We start from the raw sequence: 15,097 nt of genomic DNA, 5'->3' as shown, positions 1-15,097 counted from the left end.
AATGATAGAATAGAAAATCACTTTTTTACAACCACCTTAGTAACTAGTGATTCAGTCAAAGAATCAACAATGAACACTAACACTGGGTGCAAAACTGCTGAGGACAGGATATTTCCAGTCTCAAATATCACCCCAAAGATTACTTATTCATTACAAAGGGGAAAAAGTATCTTTACAAAGGAAAAAGCTAGCAGACAACATCTTAAATTATCTAACTTCAAGTTGCCAATAATGGGACAGACTGGCATCAAGTACCACCTGATACAATAAGGATACCACATCATAGATGAATAATTCCTGACAAAAATGTTTTACCTGAATCCAATCATAAGGAGACAATTAGACAACTCCAAGTTGAAGGATGTTCTGCAAAACACTGGCCTGAACTCTTCAAATAGGTCAATGTCGTGAAGGACACTGGCGACTGTTCTGGAGAAGAGACTAAACGGACATGACAACTAAATGCAATGTGTGATCCCTGAGTGGATCCGAGACCCAAAACAAAAACAAAAATGAACTATAACTGCTGAACAGAATGTAAAATGGTACAGCTGACTTGAAAACAGTCTGGCATTTCCTCAAAAAGTTAAACATGGAGTTATCATATGACCCAGCAATTCCATTCCTAGGTATATACCCAAGAGAAATGAAAACATACGTCCGTACAAAAACTTGTACACCAATGTTCATAGAAGCATTATTCGTAATAGCCAAAAAGTGGAAATAACCCAAATGTCCATCAACTGATAAAGGGATAAGCAAGATGTGGTATATCTATACAATGAAATATTATTCAGCCATAAAAAGGAATGAAGTACTAATACATACCACAACATGGATGAGCCTCAAAATCATTTCACTGACAGAAGCCAGTGACAAAAGATCACATATTATATGATTATACTTATATGAAACGTCCAGAAAAGACAAATCTATAGAGACAAAAAATAGATTAGTATTGCCTAAGGCTAGAAGGTGGGGTGCGGAAGACAAGTGACTGTTAATATGCATAGGATTTCCTCTTAGGGTAATGAAAATGTTTTAAAATTGATTGTGGCAATGGTTGCACAGCTCTGAATATAGTAAAAACCACTGAAGTGTATACTTTAAATAGATGAATTATATGGTATATGAATTATATTGCAGTAAAGCTGATATTTTAAGAAACACAACTATAAAGGATATATTATTGGGATACCTGGGGAAATTTAAATATAGATTATATATTAGATAGTAGTATTATCAATGTTAAATTGAGTGTGACAACTGTATTATGGTTACAAAGGAAAATGTCCTTATTCTTCGGTGATACTGGCTAAACTATTTATGAATGAATTAACATAATTCCATAGCTTAATCTTAAACGATTCAGCAAAAACCAAATGTGTGTACATACATTAATTGTGTGTGCCTGTGTTTGTGAGACAGCAAAAAAAAAGCAAAGATGGCAATATATTGATACCTGGTGATCTAAGTGATGGATATATAGGTGTATACTGTACTATTCTTATAATTGTTCTGTGGTCTGAAATTTTTCAAAATAAAAACTTGGGGAAAATACAGAGAATAAAATTTAGACTTGTACAGACAAATAAGGGCTTCCTATCCTGTGAGAATGCTACCGAGTGTTTTCAAACACCATTCTTTATCCTCAGTAAGAGGTCACTGTTCTTTGCTATGGCAAGATATAGACCACCACTTTATATATAATAAAATTACACCTTTTTTCAGCCTTAATATAGGGTATGTGAAGTCCACCAATTGTGACAGCACAGGAAATTATGTCTAAATGAACTGTGTGTTACAGGCACATTTCACTAAGGAACAAGCAGGTTTCTTATAAGAAACCATATGGTAATCATCAATATGCCATTAGCCTCCTATTACTTGACTCTGAAGAAATGTCTTGTAAAGATTATCTGGTGTCTAATTAAAAAAAAAAAGAAATTAAACTCAGGTTTAAGATGCCACTGGTGTTCTGAAATTATTCTGAAAGGTCATTTAAAAAGACTTCAAACTTGAGTTTTTTAATCCATGTATTTATTCCATAATCAAAATAAATCATAATTTAAAGCCATAACATTTTTAAAAGGTAAAGGAGAATTTGTGTCACAGCTGCATTAATAAAACAGATATTGGTCTAAAGTGCAACACTAAACAGGTGTTCTCTGTTCCCATGGTGGAATAAATACATAACAATTACACACAAAATTTCATTAAAGATCTGAGATGAGGCAAATAACCCTTTGAAACAAACTACCCAATGAATACAGGCAGGCTGCAGATAATTTCTATTAACATTTTACTGCAAGATGGAAAAATCCCCAAGGTGACTACTAACTCAAACCCCTCATTTCATGTGCCTGGCCTTGGCTTTGGTCTTCCTTCCTCAGTCACATCCAAATCCAGAAAGGCTTCAGCACCCCTGCTCAAAAACACCACCATAAGTCCCCAAGGACCTAAGCACAGACTGCTCTTAATGAGCCTGTGTGCAACCTTCGTCCAGAACCTCCAGGGAAATCAGGAGCCAAGCTCAGAGAGCAGAAGCATTTCTTTAAACAGTTTTAACTGTCGAATGAGCTCTGACAGGCCATGTGCATTTCATAAACAAACCAAAATACTGTCTTAATATCTTCCTATTTTTCTTGCAAAATGTTAAGTAGACCATTCAAGTAAAAAAGGAAAACTTTACAATGAAAAATGAAAATTCCAAGGGTTTATGCCAAAAAGCAAACCAGTCCTCTGCAGCCTAACTCATTTGTTTCTGGGCTGTGATGCCATGTAGAGCGCGATCAGGCAGTAGATGGTCCCTCCCACTGTCAGCGCCATGGTGGTCCGGTACAGCATTTGGTCAGGCAGGCCCCGTTTCAGGTGTACGGGTACACCATCGGATTTCTTGAAAGCAAGAATTAACAAGGAATGGTTGATATGAAAAAGATTTCACAATTTAGGCTAATCAAGAACAAACATCTCTACTTGATAACTAATCCATCAACACACTGCAGTGGGAAAAGCCCTAATCCATTAGAATGCTAACTGAAATACCAGTATATTTTCTTACAAATGTCGCTAAAGCTTGTAAGTCCGAAGTCATCCAAAATGCAGCCTCAGGAACATGCATGCAACAAATTCCAAATTTCTAAGGAATTTATCATATATTGCTTAACTAGGAAAGGAGCACTGGTGAATTTTTTTACAAGGCAAAGGTAATCAGCAGCTAAACAAAGAACTATAGGCAGAAGAAATGCTCCACATTTAGTTCTACATTTAGTTTGACTTCTGATCATTAGTGGAAAAAGTCTGAGCATAGTAGGTCAATTAACAGGTTCAAGTCCATTTTGTATTCAACTGCCTTCTTTCCACTAAGCTGTTAAACCTCAGTTTAATAATGAGACTCCTTTATTTTGCACAGTCTCCAAAATCCCTCCCTACTGCAACTCAAGACCCCAAATGCCTGCTCAAGCCTTTCTTATCAGATAAAAAGGGATTAAACTGATCAAAAGTGCCCAAGCTGGGCCTGATTCTGGACATATTTTTGAGGAGGGGGAAGCTACCTTCCAGCAAAAGCAGTTGAACAGGCACTGCCAACTTCCACGGCGCCTGAGATGTACGTAGTCGGGTCACTGACCTTTCAATTATCTGTATGCAGATTAACGTTAATACTATTTTAAAATCCTGTTCTGGCTTCTCTCTGTTGATCAGCAAACCCAAGAGAGCCTCCTCCACTTCTAGCAGCAGCTCAGTGAATTTTAATATCAAGCAAGCAAAAAAAACTAGAAGAAAACTCATGGCCAAAAGTCACTACATGTGTTACAAAGCCAAACATATACCGGATTATTCACAGTGTTATTATTCATTATACATGCTATTACTTCCTCCATCCAATGGATGATCAGGTAACTATAAATGCAATTTGAAAACCTGCATACCCTTAAATGCAGATGAGGAAATTAATCACTCCCCCCTTTTATCATTTTCTACCTACATAAATTTCTACTAGTTTACGGCTCAAACTAAAATCAAGAGAATTCTATCCAAGGAAAAAGAGGGAAAGTGAGCAGTAAACTAGACTAAGACTCAGTTTCATAAGGTTTTTTAAAGCCTATTTATTTTACGGGTTTCTCAGTTCTAGACTGTCTTCTCTCACCTGGAACAGCCTCTGCAGCTCTGGAACTTTGTTTCTCCCAGCATAATCATACGGAGCAGAATCAGAAGTCAGTTTAGTTGGTGTGGCAAATATGATAGGCGGTGCTTCTGTGGAAACTACAGGCTTTAATCCCTGTAGGAAAAAAGGAAAATGTCAAGTTGAAAGTATGTCTGGGCATCTGAACAAACCTTTCAAGGAGCAGGCTGTCTGGAATAGTGGAGGCAGTCATTCAACCACACAAGAGGGAAGGAAAGTCTCTCCAACTCTGTATCACGAGGCCTTTAATTTTAAGTTTTCAAGTCCTTAAACTTTCAACAAAACACCCTAGTCCACTTTCCCAGAGCAAATCCTGTCAAGACCTCCCTGCCATTACAATGGCGGAGGGGGGAGGGGGTGAAAGGAGGAAATAACAACAAAGGCCCAATCTGAGCTTCCAGAAATACCTATTGTGTCTATCTTCTTATCAAACCAGTAAAAGATCTATAATCTGTACAAACTTTTGGTTAGATTTCAAAAGAGACCTGGTTGTCCATTTTCTCTTCTGGGTGAGATGAAGTCCTAACACGGAATCTCTAACCCAAGAGTGAACTTCAGAAACTTTCCAGATACAAAGTAAAGAAGTATCTCAATCTGAAGAGCCTGAAATGGTAAGAGACTTGTCTTTCAGGACCAGAAAACAAAAAAATAATAGTAGAGTAACTGAACTTTCCAGCATTAATAAGCCCATAAATTAAAAAACATATACAGTAAAAATAAAAAGGAAACCTCAGCGTTCTCATCTGTGACACGTGTATGCGAGTACACATGTACCACATACACAAAATATCTACCGCTGAAAGGACTGCATGAAATAATAAATATGCGCCTAAAGCAGTGTCTGGCAGACAGCAGGTACTAAATAAATAGAAACTGAAGGAGATGTGGGGGTTATCACAGGTTTACTACTTGCAGCTCCCTCAGCCACATGGATAAAGAAGGACAAACACACAGGCTTAAAAAGAACCTAAGAGGGGAGAAAAAGGAAGCACTGATACATGACACAACATGGATGAACCTTGAAAACGTTAACAGTGAGGAGAACAAGCTAGTCACAAAAGACGACGTATTACACGATCTCATTCATATGCAAGTCCAGAATAGGGAAATCTACAGAGACGGAAAGTCGATTAGTGGTTGCTTACGGCTGAAGGGTGGGGAACAGGGGGTGACAGCTATAAGGTATAGATCTCTTTCCGAGGTGATGAAAATGCTCAAATTAACATGGTAATGGTTGTACATTATCTGTGAATACACTAAAAACCACTGAATGAGCCTCAAATGTGTGTCTCCCCATCTCAATAAATGACAACACCTTCCTTCCAGGTACTCAGACCAAAAACCTTGGAATTATACTTAATACCTCTTGCTCACGCATTTGTAAACCCTTTTGGCTCTACCTTCAAAATATATTCAGAATCTGAATACTTCTCACCCATCTTCACCAATCCACACTCTGGTCTAGACCCCTGGATTTTTACAACAGCCTCCTAACTGGTCATCCTGCTTCCACCCTTGCTGCCCTGCAGTCTACTCTTAATGCAGCAACCAGTGACTGTGTTAAAACAGAGGATGTCACTACTCAGCTCAATCCCTCCCAAACGCCTCCTATCTCACTGAGCAAAACCTAAAATTCTTATAATGGCTTCCAGGGCCCTATGAGATGCACCCCTCAAGCCCCACTTACATCATCCCCTTTCTCTACCCCAGCCCACTGGACTAGCCCCTTAAACCTCCCAGACACCAGGCATGTTCCCTCTGCCTCCAATGCTCTTCTCCAGGTATCCACATGACTGGCAGGCACCCTCACCTCCTTCAGGTCTTTGCCCATATGTCACCTTCTCAGTGAGACCCGCCCTTACTACTCTTTTTAAAACTGCATGTCTTCTCCCTTACACTAACAACCTATCCCCCTTTCGTGCTTTATTTTTCTCCACAGCACTTACCACCATCTAACAGACTATCATCTGCTCCTTTTTCTGCGTCTCCCCCTACTGCAACGGAAGCCCCATGAGGGCAGGATTATTGTTCACTGTTCTTCTTTCCCAAGACTTGGAAAAACCACTGGAATAGAGAGCATATTCAGGAAATATTTGCAGAATGTATAAATAAGCTAAGGAAATCTATAGCTTCACCACAAATACAGACTTGAATATTTCAGAACCAAATTCACGTAAATCAGGACTTGACGGCAGAGCCTCCCACATTTCCCAGAGCAACAAGAAGTGAAAAGTGTTCTTAAGTGGACTGTAGACCAAGTAGAAATCACAGGTTTTTGCTTTTTAATACTGAATCTCTTAGCTGTTTACACAATCACTACCTGTACAATTGCTTAAGAGCCATTCAACCATAACCACGTTTAGTAGTTGAGTTCTTCTTAGTCTATTTTAGTTGCTCCAAATTTTTAAAGAGAAAAGTAAACAAGGCTTTTTCCCCCTCAAAGTTGACTGGCCCAAAATTTTCCTTTTCTTCTATCTTTTAGGTTTGGGGAGGAGGAAGGAGGATGGAGAAATAAGAGAATTATACAAAAAAATTTTAATCTTTAAATCATAGAATCCTATGAACTCTTTCACCCTGATTTAGGACTAGAAACAAGTTTCAATCCACAGTGACTCAAGTTCTTCATTTCTAACTGCCAGCTACCTCACACTCTGCATGTCCAACATTCACCCAGTCTCTCATAAGCCTACTCAGGAGCTCCGTTTCTGTGGAAAGCACCACCATCCTCCCATTACCCAGTCATCTTGGAGTCCCCCTTCCTCATCCTCAATATCTCCCTCATCAGTTGTCAAGTCCTTATCTCTCAGACCTCTGACACTTTCTCCATTCCTACTCAGAGGACCCTGAACTACTTTATGGGTGTAACAGGCATCCCTGGCACTGGTCTCTCCCAGTCAGATTTGGTTTTCAAAGCATAGCTCTGGTCCCGATACTTGCTCCTCCATCATAAACCTTCCAGGAAACTAAAGGTAAGAAGCATGCCCTTGTTTTAACCTCTGGACTAGACTCTACCATAACTTTGTGCATCAAGTTGCTTTGTAAATTCCTACTCTTTTCTCACAAAATTAAGTCCTACCATCCTAAGCCCTTCAAGATCTACCTCCATCTACCACAGCCAAACCTACCTACACAACAATGCCCTGGCAGCCCCCCTCCCCTCCTTCACTCTCATACTTCCCCTTACCTAGCTAGACTACCACTCTGCCATCTTAAGTAAGAGAGGAATTGCTGTGTCATATGGTAAAAATGTTTCACTTTTTAAAAAACTGCAAAACTGCTTCCAAAGTGGCTGCACCATTTTACATTCCCACCAGCAATGTAGTAGGGTTCCAATTTCTCAACATTCTCACCAACATCCTGTAGTCTTTTTGATTTTAGCAGGTGTGAAGTGGTATCTCATTGTGGTTTTGATTTGCATTTCCCTGATACCTAATGCTGTTAAGCAATCTTTTCATGTGCTTATTGGACAATCTGAGGCTGGGAAGATGGCTGTGGAGGAGGACTCTGAACTCACCTCCTCCCACAGACACAACAAATTTACAACTACTCTTGGAACAATTACTCCTGAGAGAACCGAAAACTGGATAAAAAGAACCCTCAAAACAAGGGATAGTGCTGACTGGGGTGGAAGAGGCAGAAATTCCTTTCTGGAGAGGAAAAAGCCACATTCTAGCGGCAGCGCTTCATGGCCCGGAGCAATCTTAAGGTAAGAATTCCCTAGAGGAATGAGGGATCTAAGCAGGAGAGCTTTGCCACAATAAGCAGCTTTTGGACTCAGCACAACCTAGACAAGTGTCATAATATCTGGCTTTTCTGGCTATTAACAACAACGAGGAATACCCCCAGAAAAGCTATTGGACATAAGGGAAAGAAAAGCCTGCTCTTAAAGGGCCCACTCACAAATTCACCCATTTCAGAAAGCAACCTAAAAATCACAAGAAAGGTGCACAGTCCTTTGGTGAAAAAAGACTCACTTGACAGGCTCTGGGTGCATCTCGGCAAGAGGTGAGACCTTCCCAGGCTGGGACCACCTCCCCAGGTGGCAGCTATTTTTGTGACCTAGTACAGGCGTGCTGACACCGACACTGGCAGACGCCTTTGGAATTCTTCCCTGGCCTGTTAGCCCCACGCACTAGAGCACCAATTTAATCCAGCTCAGCCAAGGCAGGCAGCCTGCCCTAGGGACTGGCCCCAGCCAACAGCAAGCCCTTAGGCAACTTGTGGGCCTACAGAGGCAAGGTGTTTGGGACCTTTGCAGCGAAGCAAGTGGGTCCTGGGGCCACTTCTGCAGGGCAGGGCATGCGTGAGGGGCAGGCCTGTGGTGGTGGAGTGTGTGGGACCACTCTGCAGTGGGACTAGTGGGTCCACTTCTGTGGGTCGGGGCAGGACTGTGTTGACGGGGTGTGTGGACCTGCAGGCAGGGGGGCTTGTCAGCTGCAGCAGACTTGTGCTTCTCAAACAGCCACATAGGGGATCGGCCCCACCTTCCAAACCCCAAAACAATTGTGTGCTGCCACTCCTGGGGCCAGCCCCACCCCCACCTGTACTCCTGTGAGAGCTGACAACAGCCCTGCAGGCAGAAGGCCTACAGCAATTGTAAGCCCCTGAGCCTAGCAACCAGCCACACTGGGGGCCTACTCACTTAGAAAAACTGCAGCAGGAATGTGCTATAAGACCTCGCAGCCAACTGTGCTGGGGCTCCCTACACCCTATAAAGTGACTGAAGGGACCATAGTGAAATGGGCAGTTAGCCACTGTTCATTAAGTAGCTAGGAACTAAAGGTTTTTTTTCCTTCTTGCAATTACTGACTGTGGCTTTTAGTTGTTCCCCCGCCCATTGTTAACTGTCTGACTCCCACTAGATAACATCTCCTTGAAGCCTGGGTCACCATGGTAATGGATGTTGGAGCTGTTTTGCAGGAATTAGAGCCCCTTGTCCACTTCAGGCCGGTTAAGACCACCAACCTATCAACTGGGCCCGTGCAGATGTCCGACAAGCGACCTTTTGAGGTCAAGAGGCGAAAAACTCCACCCTTAGGTCATGCCAATGCCGCCCTTTTGTGAACATGTGTCCTATGAAGAGGCATGAAGTCTGACTACACTTGCGCAGATCATCAATTATCTCATCTCTCCTCACCTCCAATCATCTATCTCCACATTTCAGACAACCTCACCCTCTACCCCATAAATATCCGAGCCCCTATTTTCAGGGAGGCAGATTTGAGACTTGTTCTCCTGTTTTCCTTACTTGGCTGCCTTGTGCTTAAACCCTCTCTCTGCTGCAATCTCATCATCTTGGTGTCTGGCTTTCTGGGCAGAAGGCAAAAATGAACCTGGTTCAGTAACAATAGCAGCCACACACAGCTGAGCATTACAACCAGCCAGCCAGGGGGACAGCCTAGCCTCCCCATGTACCTGCAACAAAAGCAACCTTGCCACAACAGGACACATGTAGCCCATACAAGGGACACTCTTGGAACATTTGGAACTGGTGATGAGAGGGAAACACACTGCTGGGCCTCATAAGGCATCTCTTACATAAGTCCACCTCTCCAAGATCAGATGTAGCTGATCTACCTAATACATAAATATAAGCACAGAGAAAGAGGCAAAATGAGGAGACAAAGGAATATGTTCCAAACAAGGGAATAGGACAAATCCTCAGAAAAAGAACTAAATGAAACAGAGATAAACAATCAACCTGACAAAGAGTACAAATAGTCATAAGGATACTCACTGATCTTGGGAGAAGAATGGATGAATTCAGTGAGAACTTCAACAAAGAATTGGAAAATATAAAAAAAAAAACAATCAGAAATGAAGACTACAATAATGGAAATGAAAAATTCAAGAGGGACTCAGTAGCAGATTAGATGATACTGAAGAATGGATGAGTGAGCTGGATGAAAGACTAGAGGAAATCACCCCAGTAGAACAGATAAAAGAAAAAGAATTTAAAAGAATGAGGACAGTATAAGAGACCTCTGGGAAAACATCAAGTACACCAACATCTGTATTATAGATGTCCCAGAAGGAGAAGAGAGAGACAAAGGGGCAAAGAACCTATTTGAAGAAATAATAGCTGAAAACTTTCCTAACCCAAGGAAGGAAACAGACATCCAGGTACAGGAAGCCCAGAGAGCACCGAACAAGATAAAGCCAAAGGCACGTTATAATTAAAATGTCAAGAATTAAAGAGAGAATCCTAAAAGCTGCAAGACAAAGGCAACAAATAACATACAAAGGAAACCCCATAAGGCTATCAGCTGACTTCTCAGCAGATACCTTACAGGCTAGAAGAGAGTGGCACAATATTTTTACAGTGCTGAAAGAAAAAAACCTACAGCCAAGAATACTCTACCTGGCAAGATTATCATTCAGAAGGGAAGGAGCGACAAAGAGTTTTCCACACAAGCAAAAACTAAAGGAGTTTCTCACCAAGAAACCAGCCTTACAAGAAATGCTAAAGGGACTTATTTAAGTGGAAAAGAAAAGACCACAAGTAGGAATAAGAAAATTATCAAAAAAAAAAAAAAAAAAAAACAATAAAATCACTGGTAAAGGCAAATATACAGTAAAGGTAGCAGATCAACCACCTATGAAGCTAATATGAAGGCCAAAAGAACAAAAGTACTAAAATTATCTATTTCCATGATAAAAGGGTAATGGACACACATGTACAAAAAAAGAGGTTAAATATGATACCGAAAACATAAAATGTGAGAGAAGGGGAGTAAAAGAGTAGAGCAAGAGGTCAGGCTTAACGAGACCATCAACTTAATATACATTGCAATTTACATAGATTATTATATACGAACCTCATGGTAATCACAAACCAGAAACCTACAATAAATACACAAAAAATTAAGAGAAAGGAACCCAAACATAACACTAAAGAAAGCCATCAAACCACAAGGGAAGAGAGCAAGAAAAGAAAGGAACAAAGAACTACTAAAACACCCAGAATAAAAGTAACGAAATGGCAATAAGTACACACTTATCAATAGCTACTTTAAATGTCAACAGACTAAATGCCCCAAACAAAAGACAAAGGGTGGCTAATTGGATAAAAAAACAAGACCCAGGGCTGGCCAGGTGGCATAGTGGTTAAGTTTGCATGCTCCACTTGAGCGGCCCGGGGTTTGCAGGTTCAGATCCTGGGCACAGACCTACGCACCGCTCATCAAGCCATGCTGTGGCAGTGTCCCTTATACAAAATGGAGGAAGATGGGCACAGATCTTAGCTCAGGGCCAATCTTCCTCAGCAAAAAGAGGAAGACTGGCAACAGATGTTAGTTCAGGGCTCATCTTCCTCAACAACAACAACAACAACAACAACAAAAACAAGACCCATATATATGCTGTACAGAAGAGACACATTTCAGACCCAAAGAAACTCACAAACTGAAAGTGAAGGGATAGAAAAAGATATTCCATGTAAATAGCAATGAAAAGAAAGCTGGGGTAGCAATACTTACATCAGAAAAAATAGACTTTAAAACAAAAACTGTAACAAGAGACAAAGAAGGGCACTACATAACAATAAAGGGAACAATCCAACAAGAGGACATAACACTTGTAAATATCTATGCACCCAACATAGGAGCACCTAAAAATATAAAGCAATTAACAGACATAAAAGGAGAAATAGACAGTAACACATTAACAGTAGAGGACTTTAACCCTCCACTTGCACCAATGGATAGATCATCCAAGCAAAAGATCAATAAGGAAACATTGGTCTTAAATGACACATGAGACCAGATGGACTTAGTAGATATAAACAGAACATTCCATCCAAAAACCACACTATACACATGTGCTTACTGGCCTCAATTTATTTTTGACACAGAAAGGTAAGGAAAATGCTCTCCCCACAATTACTTGCCATCAAGTTGATTTATAAACCTCTACCTGTACTATCGTTAAAGAACGAGCTTTTCCATATCAGGTTATTCAACGCACCTTAGGTTATTCACTGTACATAATATGGAAAGTTACAAACACCTACGTTTTACAGTGTGCTAATGTTTCCAAGAAAGAATAAATTGAAGTACTCCTTATTACCAAAGTCAGAACACCTGGTTTGGTGGATGCCTGTCACAATCACTCTGAAATCTACAATTCATATAAAGCCTACACAATATCACCTCTTTCAACATAACTTAAGAAATCCTTAAGTACTAAGAAGTTCAAATTCTCAAGAGAAACACAATTCAAGAGGTGCTAGAAATCTGAAAGCCCTATTTGTACCCAAGGCATCTCAGGGTAATCTCTGTTCTGAGTGCCAATTTAATTTCAACATGTGTTAGTTTTAGTCTGCAACTTCCCTTTTTCCTTACTGGGTAACAAAACCTACATTATGCGAAAACTCTATTAAAAGAACATCTACAACCACCAACAGAATAGATCAATTGTGATGTATTCATACAATGAAATCCTACACAGCAATAAAAGGAACTACTAATACATGTAACATGAATGAACCAAAAATTACTGAGGAAAAAAAGCCTTACACAAAAGAATACTGCGTGGTTCCATTTATATGAAATCCAAAAATAGTCAAAACTACCTACTTATATTGATGAAAGTCAGAATAGCAAGGTGGACGGGGATTGACAGGGCAAGTGTAAGAGGGAACTTCTTAGGAGTAACGTAATGTTATATATATTAATAGGGGTGTGGGTTACAGAGTACACGCATTTGTCAAACTCACCAAACTGTAACATTCAAGATCTGTGCACTGAAAATACACTTTCTTTACAGTAGAAGCAGATATGATAGAAATGGCTATTTTCCTATAATCTGTAAAAGAAACCACTGTTGAAATTCCTTCTTTACGCCTCGTTACCAATTTGGTTCAGTGACACCACGCTGGTTTCCCTTCTAATCCTGGATTGTTCTTTTGATAAATTTTCCTCCTCTACCCTGCCTTCGTGTTTCTGAGTCTAATCATATTCCCACCTTTCTTCCCTATATATTCCCTGGATGATCTCCTCCCCACCACAGATTCTACCACCACCTATGGGCTGAAACCACCCAGATCTATTAAACTCTTTATTCACAAATCCAGCTGCTACCACACACACATGCCATATCATCTCAGACTCAACATTTATAAACCTGGACCCTTCCTCCCCAACCCCACAATCCCCAAAAACTTGCCCTTCTTCTTGCCCTCTCTATCCTAGTTAACCACATCTAATCGTATACTGAAATCATTCTTAAACCTCCTCCCCCTTGGGAAAGTTGTAGCATCCCACAGAAAGAGGAGGAGGTAACAATAATGGAGCATTCTTTACACCCCACCTGGGCCCCTTACTATTCCAATCCAGTTTTCCAACTGCATTCAACCCTTCCCACACCATTCTATGAAGATAAAGAATGAATATAGTTGTATCTCAGACTCATCTTCTAGAGAACAGATACCACTTATCCAGTACCAACCACCTGCCAAAGACTGGTAGTTAGCTGACACACACCTCATTTAATCTGTACTAAAACTGCCCTGCATGAAATTGAACTCACAATAAATTAACTTGCTCAAGATCATAAAGTAAAAGCAGCAAGGCCAGGACTTGAGCCCAAATTAAGAGTCTGGGACTCTAAAGTACCTAATCTCTACACCACAAGCTGGAGACTAAATCAGAATACTTTTCAGACCACTCAAATAATGAGCAGCCGTCAACCATTTTACAATTGGGACGGTATAAGCTCGTTGCATGTAAGTGCCCAGTCTCATCTGGATATCTCAAAGAACCCGTTAAGTTTCCTAATTCTGATCATACAGCCCCTCCTGCCCCCATGGCTTTCCCTCGGTGCCGTCATCTCAGCTCTCCAATCTCGTGCTTGGATGAAGCTGCCTTTTGGGCTGCGGCAGCGGGATGACAATGGGACACTAAACAGGCCGAAAACGGAATTCTTTAAAAAAGACAGGGGCGAAATTCGGTCTCCGCCGGGTTACATTCTGGGCCCCACAGACCGCACGAGCCACCCCACGACCCACAAGCAACGACCCCGGAGGTCACCTTGACCCCTGCTGAGTGTCAGGCCCAACTTCCGTACCGGGCCAGCCCCACCCGGGGAGCAGCTACAGAATGTGGAGCCTCCACGGCCGCGGCAAGCGGGTGCGTAGAGTCACCGGAGGTGCAGGGCGAACTAAACCGCACCACGGGGAAAAACCTCGCCCGGCTCCGGCGCCGCGACTGCCTGGCGCAGAGGCTCGGGCCACCACTTCCCCTGTCCGAGCCGGCGCGGCGCTACCCGTACCTGCGGGCTGTAGGCCTCGGAAGCCCATGCTCCCGCCAACTTCTGCGTGAAACCACTGAACTTGTAGTACATGATGCCCGCTCTCCGGCTTCCCGCAGCCGCTGCCTGCGCGACCGCTCAAAAGAAGGACCCTGCCTTCCCGGCTGTCGCCCCAAGACTCAGTCCAAGGACCCTGCGCCAGGAGACGGGCTGCCCGGAGAGCGCCTAACTTAAAACATGCTCTCTTAAGTCATATAAGAGAACAAAAAGCCGGGTTCTCAGGACCAAGAAAGGCCAAAATAGTCTAGGAGAGCGCGAAAAGCCGCTGTATCTGGGTCTGTAGAAAATACGAGGTTCCCTCTTTCCCTACAACTAGATTCGGGCAGTGCCAAGACACCTTAGGAAATGCGCAAGCGCCTGGCAGACGAGGCCGGAAGCTGAGGGACTCGCCGGGGTCGAGTGGGGCGGACTCTGGGTGGGGCCTTGGGCGGGAGGAGCGGGGCTGGGGCGGGGTGAGAACTCTTCGACAGGCGAGGAGATTTAGTGCTGTCGGTCTGCCATCTCGTCATTGGGTTGAGGCCTCTCCTCCTTTACCGAACCTAACTTGCTGCTACTCTCATTTCTCTTCTTCCCTAGCTGGGTCAGCTCACGTGAAGCGCCTCGCTC

The 15,097-nt window shown here is 42.1% G+C and overlaps 1 protein-coding gene across 1 annotated transcript; it reads right to left on the bottom strand.

The window, feature by feature from the left end:
• Positions 1–2,004: 2,004 nt before the first annotated feature.
• LOC131412020 (cytochrome c oxidase subunit 7A-related protein, mitochondrial) lies at positions 2,005–14,578 on the bottom strand. Its single transcript, XM_058551354.1, has 3 exons — positions 14,453–14,578; positions 4,148–4,279; positions 2,005–2,895 (listed from the first exon to the last, which is right to left on the bottom strand). The coding sequence occupies exons 1-3, from the start codon at positions 14,522–14,524 to the stop codon at positions 2,755–2,757; spliced, it is 345 nt and encodes a 114-aa protein (XP_058407337.1). The 5' UTR covers positions 14,525–14,578; the 3' UTR covers positions 2,005–2,754.
• Between the last annotated feature and the right edge of the window lie 519 nt (positions 14,579–15,097).

The sequence above is a fragment of the Diceros bicornis genome, chromosome 12, assembly GCF_020826845.1.
Source record: "Diceros bicornis minor isolate mBicDic1 chromosome 12, mDicBic1.mat.cur, whole genome shotgun sequence".
NCBI classification, from domain to species: Eukaryota; Metazoa; Chordata; class Mammalia; order Perissodactyla; family Rhinocerotidae; genus Diceros; species Diceros bicornis.
The sequence above is the reverse complement of the archived record's forward strand: the minus strand, read 5'-3'. Positions and strand labels throughout refer to the sequence as shown.

What these genes read in the sequence shown, in the direction of transcription:
- LOC131412020 (XM_058551354.1), bottom strand. Translation starts at nt 14,524, where the DNA reads ATGTACTACAAGTTCAGTGGTTTCACGCAGAAGTTGGCGGGAGCATGG. An exon ending in CCGAGGCCTACAGCCCGCAG is followed by an intron (nt 4,280 to 14,452) that starts GTACGGGTAGCG and finishes TTTTTCCTACAG; the next exon opens with GGATTAAAGCCTGTAGTTTC. An exon ending in AGCTGCAGAGGCTGTTCCAG is followed by an intron (nt 2,896 to 4,147) that starts GTGAGAGAAGAC and finishes CTTGCTTTCAAG; the next exon opens with AAATCCGATGGTGTACCCGT.